General features: G+C 32.9%; 1 protein-coding gene across 1 annotated transcript; it reads left to right on the top strand.

The window, feature by feature from the left end:
• Window positions 1-7,468: 7,468 nt before the first annotated feature.
• On the top strand, window positions 7,469-8,401 carry LOC141553420 (olfactory receptor 4K14-like). The gene has a single exon (XM_074285086.1). The coding sequence runs from the start codon at window positions 7,469-7,471 to the stop codon at window positions 8,399-8,401; it is 933 nt and encodes a 310-aa protein (XP_074141187.1).
• Window positions 8,402-18,156: the final 9,755 nt, after the last annotated feature.

Below are 18,156 nucleotides of genomic sequence, written 5' to 3'. Positions count from 1 at the left end.
ACCAATAATGATTTTATAGAGCTATAAAAGATAACAACAAAATTCATCTGGAATATAAAAGATCAAGAATACCAAGGAAATCAATGGAAAAAAAATACAAAAACAAAGATGGTCAAGCCATACCAGATCTGAAACTATACTATAAAGTGGCAGTCATCAAAACTATTTGGTAGTGGCTAAAAAAAAGAGTGATGGATCAATTGAATAGATTAGGTATATGACCCACAATACTAAATGATTTGAGAAACTTAATGGGGTAGGGAAGGAGCTAAGATGGCAGAGAGAAGCTATTGTTACCTAAGCTTTTCCCAGTTTCCCTCAGAATCAATGCTAACTCAAACCTCTAAATGAATTCTAAAGTGACAGAACCAGAAAAAGTGAGTGAAAAAATTCCCAGTTTAAGATAGGATTTCAGCAAAGTTCTGTCTAGCTTGGATGGAAAAAAGTATGCAGCCTAGAGTTGGGGCAGTGTAGGCAATCTAGTGAAAGGCTAAAAGCCATTAGATCAGTAGCTGAGACCTCTCATTCCTAGATCAGCATGCCAGTTGTAAGACCTTCAACCTCAACACAGGAGGAAAATTATAAGTCCCTAACCCTAGCACAATAGGTGAAAGTAGTCCAGGACAACCCAGGACACTGGGAAAGTTGCCAGCACTTCCATTCCCAGTGTGGAAAGTTGAAGGCCCTGTCTCCAAACAAAAAAAAAAAAAAAAAAAAAGTATGGGGTAGTATCTTTTGTACCCTTATAGTAGAGTTCAACTTTATTTTAATTTTTCCAATAATAGTTTATTTTTCCAAATACATGTAAAGATAGTTTTCAACATACATTTCTTAAAAGTTTGTGATTTAAAATTTTCTACCTCTTTCCCTGATTTTCTCCCTCTTGAAGATAGCAAGCAATCTGATACAGTTTAAATATATTCAATTATTTTAGACATATTTCCATAGTTGTCATTTTGTGGGAAAAAAATAGGGCCAAAAGGATAAAAAACAGAAGAAACAAAAGAATAAAAAAGGTAAAAATATATGCTTTGATGTACATTCTGCTTCATGGTTCATTCTCTGGATGTGATTGGCATTTTCTGTTCCAAGTATATTAGAATTGTCATGAATCACCACATTGCTGAGAAGGGCCACATCCATCACAGCTGATAATTACATAATTTTCTTCTTACTGTGTTCAAAGTTCTCCTTGTTCTGCTAATTTCCCTCAGCATCAGTTCATTTAAGTCTTTTTAGGATTTCCTGAAATTACCCTGCTCATTATTTCTTATAAAATCAATTTTCCATTATCTTCACATACCATAATTTATTCAGCCGTTCCCTAACTGAGAGACATCCACTCAATTTCCAGTTCCTTGCCATTACAAAAAAAAGTAGAGCTTAACTTAAAAAAATATGCAAAAATTCAAAAAGAACCTTCACCAATAGAAAATTATTATGGAGACAGGGAGGATCAGAATACAAACTCAAAAGAGGACAGGGATGGCAAAATGCTCACCTGTGAAGCTTCAAAGGAAAATATGAATTGGTCTCAAGTTCAAAAGACTTTCTTGGAAGAGGGCAATGATTTTAAAAAAACAAATGAGAGACAGAGAAGAAAAATTAGGAAAGAAATTGAGTTATGAAGGGAATTATGAAAAAAGCCTATGGTTTGGAAAAGGAAGCATAAAAATTGAGTGAAGTAAATAATTTTAATTCAGTCCTCCTGACTTCAGGGCCGGTGTTCTATCCACTGTGCCGCTAGCTTCCCTTCCTTAGTTGTTTTAATCAGAAATTATTGAAATTTCTCTATTTTATTGATTCTCTATCTTTTCTCCAAAAAAATTTTGTAGAATCTTGTGTGTAGTTGATTCTTAATGGTAGTAAAACTCTTTTGCCTTTCAGAATATCATATTTCAGTCCCTCCATTTTTTAATTTGGAAGTTCTGGGCAAAACAACAACAAAAAAAACAAAACTAAGGAGTGAATTTGATCTTCAAATACAAGACTCAAAAGAAGTATAAAAAGGTAAACAAGAAAGAAAAAATATGAATTATTGAAAGGTTAAATTATTTATATTCCTATATGGGAAGAAGATATTTGTAATTCCTAGGACTGCGCATTTGATAGAGCAGTTAGAAGAGGTATATATAGACAGAGGGTGTAGGTATTAGTTGATATGTTGATATAAAAAAAGTTGAGGGGTCAAAAAAGGATTGTATTGGGAGAAGAAGAAAGGGAAGGTAAATGTTAAGTTAATTTAATTAAGTTATTTTAATTTAAAGCATATTCTCAGCTCATCTATTTCTGCCTCCAGATTTTATGTTATATCTATTATACTATCTACCCGCTGAATCTCATTGCCATGTAATATACATGGTGATGACTGGTCTTTAAAAACATCTTGAACTTTCATAGCATCTGTTTTCCAAAACAATTAAAGATATAATAAATTAAATAAATATAAAAGCATTTACTAAGTGTATATTATGTGCCAAGCATTGTGCTAAGCCATAAACTAAGTGAGAAAACTCATTTAGAAGAGACAATGCTTTAGTTTCATAGCACCTGGGAAGACCATCTGCCAAAGGAATTTTAAGTAAAGAAACATATCAAATGGCAATGTCCCATGGACTTTAAAGTATAATATAGAAGGTTCCTAACAATATCTGATAGCAACAGAATAGAAGGTCCAAAGCTTGGCATAGAATGAGCTCTGAGTTACCTCTGACAAAAGCAGAGGTTTAGGGAGAGGGTGTCAGTATCCTTCCAAGACAAGACAATATGCACATAAAATGGGCAATAGGATTCCAGATAAAAAAGATCCTTCACTCATATTTTGTGTCATTCAAAGGGCATGACTCAATGTCATTTGAGTTATATCTATGGGACTTTTAAGAAATAGATTGGTAGTTCAAATGCCTTTTGTGTTTAATTTATGGTTCTCCATAAAGATGACCATATTCATAATCCCATAATAAACTAGAAGGGAAAAAAAAATACCAGTCCTCATGTCAAAAGAACAAAATTTGGTGTTATTCACTAGTTATGTGACCTTAGGTCATTCATTTATGTCTCAGTCTCCTATGTCCTAATGTCCTCAGTTTCCCTCCCTATTTGAGGGAGTTCTTAGGAGGATTCAACAAAGTCATCTAGTTAAAAATGCAATCTCTAAAATATCATATAAATATAAGGGATAATGATAACTATTATTGTTGCTACTATTGAATAGAGTTGTAAATTCTGATGTTGCCAATCTTGTCATCTTGTGGAGAACTGTAATGATTCAGGCATTTAGTATACAATTTATAGCTATAGTTTTTATGTCACTTTAAAAAATAGGTCAATATCATAAAAAGAACATTAGTGTTTATACAGATTAGGCTATCAATGAATGTTTCAAAAAAAAGAATACTTACTATTACTTGGATAATAATTATTTTAATTATCCATAGAGTGGCATCTATATAGATAATTATCAAGAGAAAAAAAATATTTTAGCATTACTTCCTATTGTTGCCCTGGGAATAGGAACTTGATTTATTATCGGCAAGCTACACTAAAATAGGACAAATTATTATTCCCTAGTCTCTGTAATATTAGTTGTTCAATCGTAGGTTTATTAATTTGATATGTTTGAAAGTTATATATGTCTTTAATGCAAAGTTCAGGACATGATTCCACAAAAGGTAAGAATTTCTGAGGGATCTCTAACCCTTTAAAATGCTCTTTTCCCCCCTGCAGGTTGTTTTTAAGAATTAGGTGAAAAGATGAGTGGAAGTAGATAGATAAGAAGGAATAATTTTAAAACTCCATAAAGGTGAGTGTTTTTCAAATACTATGGAAGGTATGGATAGATTTAGTAGGAAAGAGGGAAAGAAGAAAAAGGGACAATAGTGTGAACATTTGGAAGCAGAGAACTTCATGCACTATTTGAGGTGCTCTTCTTTCACTTCTGTTAGGAGCTGAAACTATGGAAACACAGTAATTCTTCTTTTCAGTTCTCTACAATGAAAGTTGTATTTTTTTATGTTTTGTATCTGTTACCCAAATGGAGTATTTCATTTATGAAAATTCATTTTAGTTCATTCATTAGCAAATCATGAAGCTTATTTCATCTTTAATTAATCACTTCTACTTTGTACTTCATTTTGCCTTTATAAATGCCAATACAGGTAAGTTGTCCTGAACAGTTTTGCATTGATAATTGAAAGTCTCTTTGACAACAGGAAATGACTCTAATAAAAGCAGAGATCATTTAATATTTGTTTAGAATGTCTGACATATATTATTTACATAATAACACCTATGAAATAATATTAAGCATTTTTCACCATAGTGTATGTATGGTGTAAAACAATTGACCAGGATGTAAAATCTTTTTCTAAGAAGAACTGGTACATTGAGGCAAATACACTAATGTATTTGAATTATCTACATTATGTTGATTAACTCCTGAAGTATGAGGAAAACAAAATTACCTTTGAGTTTCATACATATGTATGCATACACATACATACATATATATTTATGCACACATATATAAATATTTTCTAAACATGCAAGATCTTGTAGCATCTTATCTTTCTGCTCCATTGAAAAGTGAAAAAAAAAATCAACTGGTGTGTTTTGAATTTTGATTTGGCTTTGCATAAATTAAACAACCAACAGTTTACTTTTTTTTTCTTCTTATTGAATTCATTGATTTGCCAGTCAATTGGACAGTTGCTTTGGTATTTGAAAGACATCCTGGCTAGCTGATCCCTGTTTAGCAAAGATCCTGTAGGGAGAAGTATAGCTCAAAGTGTTCTTAGATTTGTTAGACTCTTAGAAATGTCATACATGTAGAGGTATGGATAACAACACCCTAAGTTGCTTTTAATTAAGAGAGAAAAGCAGGGAAGTATGAGTGGACTATTTACAATCATATCCCTTTTCACTAGACTTGGAATCAAGAAGACCTGTGCTGAAATCTCATTTCTATCTGTGCTACCCCAAACAAATCACTAAACTTCTCTGGGTTGCAATTTTCTCATCTGTTAAAAAAAAAAAAAAAAAAGATTGAACTCTGTTTCTAAAGTACTTTCCAGCTCCAAATTTCATGAGATGATGAATATTACCACCCTATTTTCACTGCTAAAAAAACTTTTGATTCTGTAATGTTAACAGATTTCAGGGAAACAATGCTTCTAAAAATACTGATTATAATTCAGTAGGTAGAACTGTGAATATGGGATGAGCTTGAAGGATCTGTCAGCTTCCATTTCACAATATTTATTTCTCCCCTTTTGCCTTTTCCCTTTGCTTTCTGCTTTCTCAAATTTCTCTCCTCCTATGTTTTTCCCTGTTCCTCTCTCTGGAATTTATTTCACATCTGAAATTTAGGAAATTAATGCTTTTAGGTTTCATCCAAATAGCAGATGCCTGAAACCCATGGGGTGGGGAGGAGGAAGAAAGGCAGGCAAGATGTCTATTGAAAATCTATTGTTGTTGTTTTTAATTGATAAGGAGTAAGAAGGCATTTCCTAAAATACATATTTAAGGGCACCAAATTCAAATATGATTGGGAGACTTAATAGTACATTAAAATAATTCTACCAACTCTATAAGAGTTTCACTTATGTCAAACTGATTTTTTTAATGTACAATAATTAGATATTCTCTCTATTACCTCAACTATAATCCAGGCTTCTTGACTTGGGTCAGTTGCTTCAAGTATCTTTAAGTGTTAAATTTTGTACTAGGTTTTTATGGGGAATAAAAGGAACTATATGAAAATGGATTTTTTTCTTATGAAAAGATAAACTCAATCCCTCTGATCTCATCCATGGTTTTAAAATGCAGTCTGTTATGCATTTATTTTATACATTTATCCCAGTGTAGATCGGTAATCTATGCAGTGTAAGCAAATTAAAAACAAAACAAAAGAAGATAAAATTGATGAGAGGGAAGTAGGAAGCTAACTGTGGACCAATTGGATCCTTTGCTAGGAAAACAAAATTTCTATCTTCAGCTTAGTTCTGTTTTCTAGTTTTTATAGTTAAAATATACATTTTACTTCTCAAATAATTATATGAGTACAATATGGGAGAATAATGATATTATTTAGGAAGTCTCTGAACTTGCTAAGTTCTTGTGAAAGTTCATTTATTCAATTTAAATTCTTGTTTTTCTAGGGTTCTTGCCTTTTTTATTTAAGAAAACTTAAAGCAATACCAATGAGATAAGCTATTTTGTACCATTTACCTTTCTCATTTTTTCTTCTAGTCTCCGAGGTATGGAACAATATATTAGTAATCCCTTTAAAACACTGGTGCTGCAAAATAGGATAAACACTCATTTGATAAAATAAACAAAACCCCCTTCTCTATATGATTTTTTTGTTTAAGGCTGGGAGATGAAGTATGATTGCACACAATCACTCTGATAACCCTATCCATATCCCCAACAATAGAGATGGAGAACTTCAGGCTTGAAATAAAATCAAGTCTTCAATCTGAATCTCATCTAGTCTTCAGGGTGTTATTACATGAGTCACTGATTTCAAAAGCACAGAGAATGATTTCTATATTGGCAAATTATTCTGATTAACCTATTCATGACAGAGACTAAAATAATTAAAAACTTGAAAGAACAGGGTAGTTGGAGAACAATGAACAATAGCTCATAAAAATAAATGAAACTAATTAGAATATCAAAGAATAATGTAGCAGGTTTCAATCTATAAAACTTAAGTCTCTATCTCATATAAGTAATTCTCTGCTTAGCACATCAGTACCTACTGTGCCATTACACCTCTATATATCTTTCCTTTTCTTACTTTACTTTTATCTCCTTCTACCTTTCCAAATTTGTCTCATTTTTTCTAATCCTCTCTTTCTTCCTATTTCCTCATGAATTCCCTTCATCTGGACAAATGCATCTTCAAATTGCTCAAAAATATAAAATGAAAGGTCTAAGTAAAAATTAAATTGTACATTTCATAATAGTTTCATTAATTTATAAAATTATTGAATACTATTATCAAACTCATTGAATGAAGTTTTATCTTAATTAAAATGAAAGCTGATGAGTTACTGTATATTTTTATCTAAAAGGAAAAAAGTCTTTAAAGTAAAATGTTTTACTTGATTTGTTTATTCATATTTTACAAATAAGAGATTAAGATCAGTGACTTTTTCATTCTCATGTGGCTCATAATATGCTAGAGTTGTCATTGGAATTGGTCTTCTAACTCCAAGTCATTTTTTCCACTGTATTCTGAAATAGGAAAATTAGTATAGTTATTCCCAACCCTTTGCCTTGTTAGGTGGGAAAAAGGAAAAGTCATAATCATTATGGAGAAAAAATTTTGTAAGAACGCCTGAAGAAAGATATGTATTGGAGCTAGAAATATTAACCTCATTTCTCTCTCTTCCAATTATTCTTCATTTTATTTCAAATTGTTTTATTTTTAGATAGAGTCAGAGCAACATCTAAGGAGTAAATGGATCAGCAAAACTATTCAGTGGTGTCTGAGTTTGTACTGAGTGGACTCTCCAATTCCTTGCAACTCCAGTTTTTTTTCTTTGTATTTTTTTCTTTGATCTACATAGCCACAGTGCTTGGCAACCTCCTCATTGTGGTCACAGTGATCTCTGAGCCCCGACTTTATTCTTCTCCCATGTACTTCCTGCTGGGCAATCTCTCTTTTCTAGATATGTGGCTGGCCTCATTTGCTACTCCCAAGTTAATCAAAGATTTCCTTAGTGAAAAGAAACTCATTTCTTTTGAGGGATGCATGGCCCAGATTTTCTTTCTTCATTTCATTGGTGGTGCTGAGATGGTACTGTTGGTCTCCATGGCCTATGACAGATATGTAGCAATATGCAAACCTTTGCATTATATGGCCATCATGAATTGGAGGACATGCATTGGACTGGTAACCATCTCATGGGCTATTGGTTTTATTCACTCCATCAGTCAAATAGCCTTTACTGTAAATTTGCCTTACTGTGGACCAAATAATGTGGACAGTTTCTTTTGTGACCTCCCTCTTGTGATCAAGCTTGCTTGCATGGATACCTATGTCCTGGGGATATTGATGATTGCAGACAGTGGGGTGCTGTCTATGAGCTGCTTCCTACTTCTTATGATCTCTTATACAGTCATCCTTGTTACAGTCCAGCAACGTTCAGCAGAGAGTGCATCCAAGGCTCTTTCTACTTGTTCTGCCCATATCATGGTGGTGATGCTCTTCTTTGGTCCCTGCATCTTCATTTATTTGTGGCCTTTCAATAGGTTTTCTGTGGATAAAGTCTTGTCTGTGTTTTATACTATTTTTACCCCTCTCTTAAACCCTATAATCTATACTTTAAGAAATGAGGACATGAAGACAGCAATGAAAAAATTAAGGACTCAGCAGATAGCTTTTCACTGATTCCCAAGTGACTTTCTTGATGAAGATGCACCCTAGCTTAGAATAGTTTTTATTTATTTAAAGACTATATTGAATCTTATTTCATTCTATGATTTCTATTTTATTGATATAATGAAATTTGAGGTGCCTTCTGTTTTAGAAACATTTTTGTGAAACAAAACCAAAGATACTGTTCATGTTGTATTATCTTCAAAACTGTCAATTTTTCAAGTAGATTTCTATAGGGGATGAGTTCACTGTTACTTGACTATATAATGATTATGACAATTTGCATGGATAGAGTACTTCAGTCAATTCTAAAATTCCAACCTGCAGCACAGTTGTAGATTTATACTAGTAGAAGGAGCTTCCTCATCAGGAAATCTCATTCACAATGAAATCATAAGGTTGGGACAAACAAACATATATAGGGCTTTAATAGGTATGGTAGTTTATATAAATAATCTCATTTGATCTTCACTGTAATCTAGTGAGGCAGGTATTTCAGATATTATAATCCCCATCTTAAATGAAGAAGCATAGACTCAGAAAGTCAAAAAAAATATGCAGAACCATTAAACTCACTGGTATAAGAGATGGAACTTACATTTACACAACTTAAGTCCTATTTGTTTTCTAATAAAATACGTTGCCTTTGGAATAATTTGATAACAAAATAGAAAAAAATGAACTGTTATGTTTGCTTCACTAATATCTGCAATTTAAAAAAAATATCAATTTTTAATCATTTCTATTGGAAAAAACCTCAACTAAACAGAAATGTGAATCTACAAACACAGGACTCAAGAGAAGTATAGAAAGGTAAACAGGGATCTGTGTGTGTGTGTGTGTGTGTGTGTGTGTGTGTGTGTGTGTGTGTGTGAAATAATAGATGGGAAAACAATAACTGTAACTCTTGAGAACTGGATCTGTTAATGGGGCAAACAGAGGGCATCACATGGACAGATGATATGGTTGTGAATATACTCTGATGTGATGATATCAAGAAAATACATTAAAGTGTAGAAAAGGTCTTTACTGGAAGAAGAGGCAAAGTGACATATAATGGGACAAATTAGATCATATGGAGAGATACACCAAGACTTATTACAATGGAGAGAAGAAGGGAAGGGGATGAGCATAGTCTGAAGGTTGATCTCATCAGTTTTGGCTCTAAGAGGGAATAACTTGGACATAGAAATTTATCTAACCTCTTAAAGAGGTGGAAGGAGAAAGAGGAAAGAAAAGGGAGGGATTAGATAGAAGGGAGAGCAGTAACATAAGGAAATATAGGTAAGAGAAGGGAGGAGGATGATAGAAGATAAGGTAGTAGGCAGAGTGAGTCATAAAGCAAAACACTATTAAGGACTGGGTGGAGAAAGAGTACAAAAATATATACAGAGGAAAATACAAAGCTTGAAATCATAACTGTAAATATGAAGGGGGTGAACTCTTCCATAAAACAAAAACAAATAGCAAATGAATTAAAAACAAAATCCTAAAATATGTTGTTTATAAGGACACAGAGAGATACATATGAGTAAAGATATAATTTATTATGTTTTAACTTAAGTAAAAAAAGCATGGGTAGCAATTCTGATGTCAGATAAATCAAATTAACAAAAGGTCTAATAAAAAGAGATAAGAAGGGAAAATACATCTTGATAAAGGATATAATAAACAGTGAAGTAGTTAGGTGATTAAATAGGTATGCACCAAGTAATAGAGCATATAAATTCCTAGAGAACATATTAAGACAGTTACAAAAAGAAATAGACAGCAAAACAATATTGGTGGGGGACCTCAATCTTCCCATCTCATAATCAGACAAACGTAGGCAGAAAATAAATAAGAAAGAAACTAGAGAGATTAATAGGATCCTAGAAAACCTAAATATGTTAGATCTCTGGAAAAAAATAATTGATCCAGTCTATTTAAACAAGAAAAAGCTCACACCAATAAGATGGACAATAAATTCTTTGACCATGGCACATAGTTACCAAAAAAATCTTAAATCTTAGGTCTGACCATTCCAATGTGTTACTCAAAAATGTTTAGTGCTTTCCTTTGTCACTAGGATTAAATTCAAATTCTCCTGTCTCACTTCTAAGGTCCTAGGTAAATTGACTTGGAGTTATATATTATGTGTCCTTAAGAAAATGGAAGTTCCCTAAGGATAAGAGTTGTTTAATTTTTGCTTCTATAGTACCTAACCTGGTGCATTGGTATGCGCTACATTTCATGTTTGTTTATTCAAAGAAACTGAGGTCCAGAGAAGGGAAGTGATTTGCCCATTATTACATAGTTAATAAGAATGGGAAGAAAGATTTAAAACCAGGCCTTACAACTCCATGTTCTAGGCTTTTCCCACTATACCCCATTCTCTGACTAAGGGATTTACCTGGTAACAAATTCATAAAATACTTAGTAATCATTTAAATTGTTTTGTTGAATGGATAACTCAGTCATAAAAAAATCAATATGATGTATATATGAAACAAGGGTATATTGAGAATTATTTAAAAATAAGGTTTTAAAATTGCTTTTAGCTTAATGGGAATTATAAACATTTTTCTCCACCACTTTCTTAAGTTTAGACAATCAATAAAAGTCATTAAAATTCTGATTTGTATATTTTACTGCATTCTAAGTATTAATGCTCACACTGAAAATATAACAACCAGCTTTCTCTATTCAATTGAAACTGGTTCTAGCATACTTTCTCACTTTGTTTTTCTCAATTCTGAAACCTAAAGACCTTTAAAAAAACATTTTCTACTAATATCATTAGAATGATGACTGACATATCAAAACATTTTTTGAATCTCTATGATCTTCAAAAAGAGTGCACATCTGAAAGAAGATGTAATTTTGTCAAAAACTCAGCATACACTTATATTTCACACCCCATATCAAAATAAAATCAAAATGGATACATGATTTGGGCATAAAGGATGATACCATAAACAAATTAGGAAAACAAGAAACAATTTACAATTTACCTCTCAGATCTTTGGAGATGGAATGAATATATGACCAAAGAAGATCTAGAGAACCTTATTAGTATCAAAATGGACAACTTTGAATACATTAAATTAAAAAGTTGTTGTTTTTTTTTCCCACAAACAAAACCAGCAGAAACAAGATTAAAAGAAAAGTACAAAGCTGGGGGAAAAATCCTTACAACCAGGATTTCTGATAAAGGTCTCTAATTTCTAAAATTTATAAAGAACTATGCCAAATTTATAAAGATACAAGTCATTCCCTAGTTGATAAATGGTCAAAGGATATGAACAGACAATTTTCAGATAATGAAAGTCATTTATAGTTACATGTTAAAATGCTCTAAATCACTATTGATTAGAGAAATGCAAATTAAAAAAAAAACAAAAAACTTTGAGGTTCCACCTCATCCCTCTCAGATTGGCTAACATGACAGGAAAAAATAATGATAAATATTGGAAGAGTTGTGGGGAAAATGGGACACTAATTCATTATTGGTGGAGTTGTGAAATGATCCAACCATTCTGGAGAGCATTCTAGAACTATGTCCAAAAAGCTATAAAACTATGCATACCCTTTGACCCAACAGGAAATCATAAAAGAGGGAAAGGTACCCACATGTGCAAAAATATCTGTGGCAGCCCTTTTTGTAGCTGCAAGAAATCAATTGGGGAATAGCTGAACAAGTTGTGGCACATGAAGAAAATGGAATATTATAAAAAATGATGAACAAACTGATTTTAGAAAGACCTGGAAAGATTTACATGAACTGATGCTGAGTGAAAGAACCAGAACCAGAAATACATTGTACACAATAACAGCAAGAATGTGTGATGATCCAGCGAAAGAACTCTGGGAGATGACTATGAACCACTATATAGAATTCCCAATCCCAATGCAAGTCTGCCTGCATTTTTTATTTCCTTCACAGCCTAATTGTACACTATTTCAAAGTTTGATTCTTTTTGTACAGCAAAATAATTGTATGGACATGTATACATATATTGTACTTAACTTATACTTTAACATATTTAACATGTATTGGTCAACCTGCCATCTGGGGGGGAGGGGGGAAGGAGGAGAAAAGTTGGAACAAAAGGTTTGCAACTGTCAATGCTAAAAAATTACCCATGCATATATCTTGTAAATAAAAAGCTATATAAAAAAAAGAATGTGTGATGATCATGTATGAAAAATTTGGTTTTTCTCAGTGGGTCAGTGATCTAATAGACTTTGGACAGAAAATCCCATCTAGATTCCAGATAAAGAATTAAGGAGACTGAATGTAAATCAACACATGCTATGTTCACTTCTTTTTTCTGTTTTTTAAATCTCTCCCATGGTTTTTCACTTTTTCTCTGATTTTCCCCCCAACATGATTCATAAAGCAATGTGGATTAAAATAAATAGAAAATTAAATTAATTTTTAAAAATATATAATTTTCATATTGTCAATCACGTGTAGTCAAGTAAAATTTATTAGTTGCAATCACGTGTAGTCAAGTAAAATTTATTAGTTGCTTACCCCATGCTAAGTACTATCATAAGTGCTAAAGATATGATAAAAGACAAAAAATATATATGTGTCCTCAAGGAGTTCATATTCCAATGGCAGAGAATCATGCAAAAAAATTGGTCAAGTAAGATATCTACATTGTAAATGCAAGACAATTTGAGAGAGAAGCAATTACCAGTATTTGGGGAGAGCTAGAGGAAAATCTGAAAAGACTTCCTGCAGAAGGTAGGATTGGAGCTGAACCTTGAAGGTAGCTACCACAAACCTGAAAGTAGAGATAAGAAGGGAGAATGTTCTGGGCCAAGGAGTCAATCTGTGCAAAGAGAAATTCATCACTCTTAATTTTATCTTAATCTGCTCATTCAAAGCTTGATTGACACCAACTCCCTCAGTGTCTTCTTTCCTTTGATAAGGAGAGATGAAGGGTAGAATAACAAATTCCTCTGAAAGGCTTCCTTTATAAAGGCTAGAAACTGGATTTGGGATTCACTTCCCTCTGTATCAACTGTCCTGTCTTTGTTGTTGCTGTGGTGGTGTTGGTTTTACTCTATGGAATAAGATACTCCTGGATCAGGCATCCTAGTCTTTTTTTTTTTTTTTTTAATATTGTCTTCCTCCATTAGATTGTAAGCTCCTTGAGGGCAAGAACTAACTATCTTTTAATTAGTTGTATCCCCAGTAATTAGCATGATATTTGGTATATAATAGATACCTAAAAAATATTTATTAGATTAGATTGGAGAGATGGAGGGCTGTATGTGAAGAAGAGAAATAAGCGTCTCTAGAGCTTAGATTATATGAAGGAGAGTAAAGTATAAGAAGACTAGAAGGATAGGAAGGGTTTCAAGATCAAACAGAGAATTTTATATTTGATCCTAGAGGAAGTAGGAAGCATTAGAGTTTATAAGATAGAGAACTGACCTGATCAGGCTTAAATTTAGGAAAATCACTTTGACAGCAGAATGGACAATGGATTAGAGTAAAAGAGACTATAGGAAGACTAATAAAAAAATAATCCAGGCATAAGATGACGAGAACCTGCACCTGGTTAGCAACTATGGGAGTAGAGATCAGAATCAACTTTATCCCTATATTTTTCACCATCCATCATAGCTAGTTTACTGTCAAAGTCTTCTGGAAAAGGAGATTGTCCTTCAATATTCTAAGGCTTCATTTAAAAAAAAAAAAAGCTTTAAGAATGTAGCTTATACTCGACTATTCAAACTTAAGTTTGAGTTGACTTTTTCAGCCATTCTTTGTCAATTAATAAATGGTCTTCAGATAAGCATTGAAAGTCATGTTGCTTAAAAATATATTTCCCAGGTTAAATAGCTCTGCCTATAGAATTTCTGTAATGTTCTTCTCTAAAATATAATGTTTTTTGAGAGCAGGTTTTTAGGGGAGCTTCTGGAGGCAGCCTTCCTTTCAGTTCTGTTCAATAATCCCTCAAATGCAGCCAGGAGTTAAAGTCCAAATACTTTATTGTGTCCTTCAAAGTCTTGAATCTTTTCCTGTGGCCTGGTTAGCTTTAATAGAGGCCTATCTCTTTCCTTGGTTCTGAGAGCTCTTGCCACTAGTCCTTTGTCTCTTCCAGCTTTAGTCTCTTGTCCTCCCAATGTCTCCAGCCAGAACAAAGGTAGAAGTTGGAATTAATCTGACTCCACTTCCAAGAGAGTGTGCTTGTGGGTTTCTGACTTGTGAATCTTCCCAAGTCAATCCTAGTTGAGGCTCTTAGCTTATATGTGCTCTCTAAAAGTGTGTACTCTGTGTGTGAACTCTCTTAAAGGTGTGAACTCCAAAGGTGTGAACTAAGTACATAAGCATTGTCTCTATCAGTTCCACTGACTTAGCATCTTGTTTCAAGTTCTGGCCCATAGCACATTTCTACTTTTTTTTTTCCCTTTAAAAGTGATTTGCTGATGCTTAGAAAAAAGATCATTGTCATTTCCTAATACTTACTCCAACCAATATAACCATTTCTTGTAACAAATAAGTACAATTAAGGAAACAACATATTAATACATGCCATGTATGGAAAGAAAAAAGATGCTGAAATATAGAGTGCATAAAAGATCTAATCTACCCTGCACATGTAGGAAGGAGTCTAAAGACTTTAGGTGCCAAATAAAGGGATTTGTCATCAAGTAGAGATGTGGCAAAAACCTGAATTAAAGTATAGGCTATATAAGATATTGTTGTTTGTCCTTAGTTCTGGAAGAATATGATATTAGGGAGATAATTCCATGACATTCAAATGAATTGGATTTAAATGAGGGAGGACTATGCAAGATCACCTGACTCACTTTTTCCCTTAAAGCCATTTGGATCCAGTGGCCAGATATAGATCAAGAAGATTGAAGATGGCCCTGGATGAAATGGAAGACTTGGGCTTTTTAAGCTAAGGTCTTCAACAGGTTTCAGTTTGACTAGGGCTGTACCTATTCAGTGATTAAGGCTAGGTAGTAATTGAGGCAAATAATCTCCACCCTAAAAAAATAAATGAATCTGAGAAGGGAAGATCATCTGGCTAAAGGAGAAATGAATGCTATTTACACTCAATCTGAGTCAGTCTGGACCCAAACTAGATAAGAGGACAAAGAGACTTAAAGTAGAACCTATAATTAATTACATATGAGGGGTAAAAAAAAAAAGAGTAGAGTTAAATGTGACTTAGAGTTAAATAAACTGAATGATTTGAACCTTCCTACCAGGGTCAACAGAGGAATTTCCAGAAATGTATTCCTTTGCTATATGTGATCTTTCATTTTGGGTCCATTTTCCCTATGGACTCTGTGCTTGAAAACAATACATCTTATACTTTTCTAGTGGGATGTTTTGTATGAATTATTTTTATTTTATACCTTTTGGTATTGTAATCATAGAAAGATATCCTTTTCTAAGACCTAATAAAGTCTGACTAAGAAACCACAATTGAATTTAATAATTAAGAAGTTATTAGGGAATAATTTCAATATTCTGATAGGGACAGAAACCAGATTATCAGGATTAAAGAGTGAATGGATAGTAAACAAGTTTAATCACTGAATATAGATTCATTTTTAAAACTCTCAAAGTAAAGAAGAAAGAAGATAATGCAATAGATTTATTGGTTAGAAGGGTTAAAGAAAAAAACATGTATTTATTTGTTTAATAAATGGGAAATTTGACTTGCTTATAGGCTGGATATCCAATATAAATGAGGAGAGTAATATAAGAGGGGAGGTAGGTATTAGATGGAACAAATATCTCTTAGAAACATTTGTTCTTCAAGCTTTTTCTCTAGTTGTTGTATGAGATGTTTTCTTTTACACTCTTCTTGACCAACTACCAAACCCCTACAAAATAATGTCCGTCTTTCCAGTAATGTAGAAAGTTTTGAGGGTGAGGATGAGGCTATATTTTGGAAACTGCATCCTACAGTTTCTTGTCTATCTCTTGCTATATCTTGGTCTACAGGTTAAGGCAGCTATGTTATATTTTCATGATTCAAGTTTTATTCTTCTCTTGAGTCCAGATAGAAGTCATATATTTCAAAAATAGAACTCACAAAGCAAATATCAATGAGATTGTTTAGCAGTGAAGTATCTGACTTCCCTGTTAGCTATATTTGAAGGCCCATAAGATTCACATATCTTTATATGCCTAAAGAAAGTATGATTTCTTGTTCCATCCTCTTCTGAGTTTTCATCAGTGTGGTAATATGGGCCTCAAAGTTTTGTCTATATATCCCAACTCAATATATGATCTTTTCCATAATGTAATTGTTTTTGAAATTCCACTTCTTTCAAGAAGAATTCTGAGAAAATAGAGATTTCTACTTCCTTTATGCTCAGCAAGGAGAGAGGACTTCCAGTTCCTTTTATTTATACCAGTTATGTGCTTAATTTGCTTTGCCCTTATCTCATCCATAATAGATGTACATATTCCCTAAAACTGAAAGTTTTAATCTTATATAAATATTAATATCCCAATCAAAATGCTTCTTTAAGCCTAAAAATTTCAGGAAGACAAAGACGTAGCCTATATAAAGTCAAAAATAGAATCAATGTCAACCAGGTTATTGCTAAAAGATTTTTGACTATAAGAGTGATGGTACAAGTCCTAATCAGTTCACTCTCAGTGATATCAAAAGTAGTCTTTGTTATAATCTTGGGAAAAACAGAAATTTTCCCAGTATCCATGCTAAAATATTGTCCTAATTAATCTGTATAATCACAACTATCACTACCATCATCATTCATCCAAACCATCACCATCATCACTTACTCCAGATTTATTAGAGGAACCATAATGTTCTATAGAGTATGCAAATTTTATTGTCAACGGTCTCTAAAAATGTATACGCTAAAATGAAAACACAAACATATTAACTTTCCAAATGGTATTTTAACTTAACTGGCATTTTTGTTACTTGTATAGTGGAGGCAATATATGCCATTGAAATTATAAATTTTATTAAGAGGGTAAGATTGGAGATAAAGCTCAAAAAATGAAAGGAGAAAGCTCAGCCAATATGCATAAACATTATGCTAAAGTGGGATTTTTGGAGAGTGGAGAGTGAGTAGAGAAAAAGAGAGAGGGAAGGAAGTAATGGGAAATATCAAGAACAATTGGAACAACAATTATTAAAGATGATTACAATAGAGGAAAAATGATTTGCCCAGAAATAGTCAGCCTTAGGAGAGGGAAGGCTTGAACATGGATCTTTCTGAGCCCAAAGAGAATTCTCTATCCACTGGACCAAATGAGATCTAAGAAACTGAGGTATGGTGGGGGAGAGAATTTAGAATATGGTGCAGAGAAAAGGCAAAAGGGAAGAAAGGAATGACCTGTGGGTAAGAGTGATTAAATTCATCTTGACTAGAGGATAGAGTGGCTGAGAGAATATAAAGGGAATGAAACTATGATGATAGCTTTGTCTTTTAACTTCAAGCTATGTTTGGGTTTTGGTGGATAATGGAGAACCTTAAACTCTGTGTGTGTGTTTGTGTGTTTGTGTGTGTGTGTGTATGTGTGTGTTATCTGAACAACATAAAGATTAGATTTTTACATTAAAAAAGAAACTATAGTTGATAGAATGACAGAATTTATAAAGGACAGTAATAGGGAATAAATTTCCTATTTTAATTCTAATAGCAATAGAGTACAACAATGCAGGAAAATTAGAAAACTAATTTACTATCTTAGTGTTCACTTATGAAAGACTCAAAATTTATATTTCCAACATTAGGGTTAGTATCTCCTATTTCCAGATAAC

This window comes from Sminthopsis crassicaudata, chromosome 2 (assembly GCF_048593235.1).
Source record: "Sminthopsis crassicaudata isolate SCR6 chromosome 2, ASM4859323v1, whole genome shotgun sequence".
NCBI classification, from domain to species: domain Eukaryota; kingdom Metazoa; phylum Chordata; class Mammalia; order Dasyuromorphia; family Dasyuridae; genus Sminthopsis; species Sminthopsis crassicaudata.
The sequence above is the reverse complement of the archived record's forward strand: the minus strand, read 5'-3'. Positions and strand labels throughout refer to the sequence as shown.

Bases quoted from the DNA above. Each gene is read 5' to 3' on its own strand.
- LOC141553420 (XM_074285086.1), top strand. From the start codon at position 7,469: ATGGATCAGCAAAACTATTCAGTGGTGTCTGAGTTTGTACTGAGTGGA.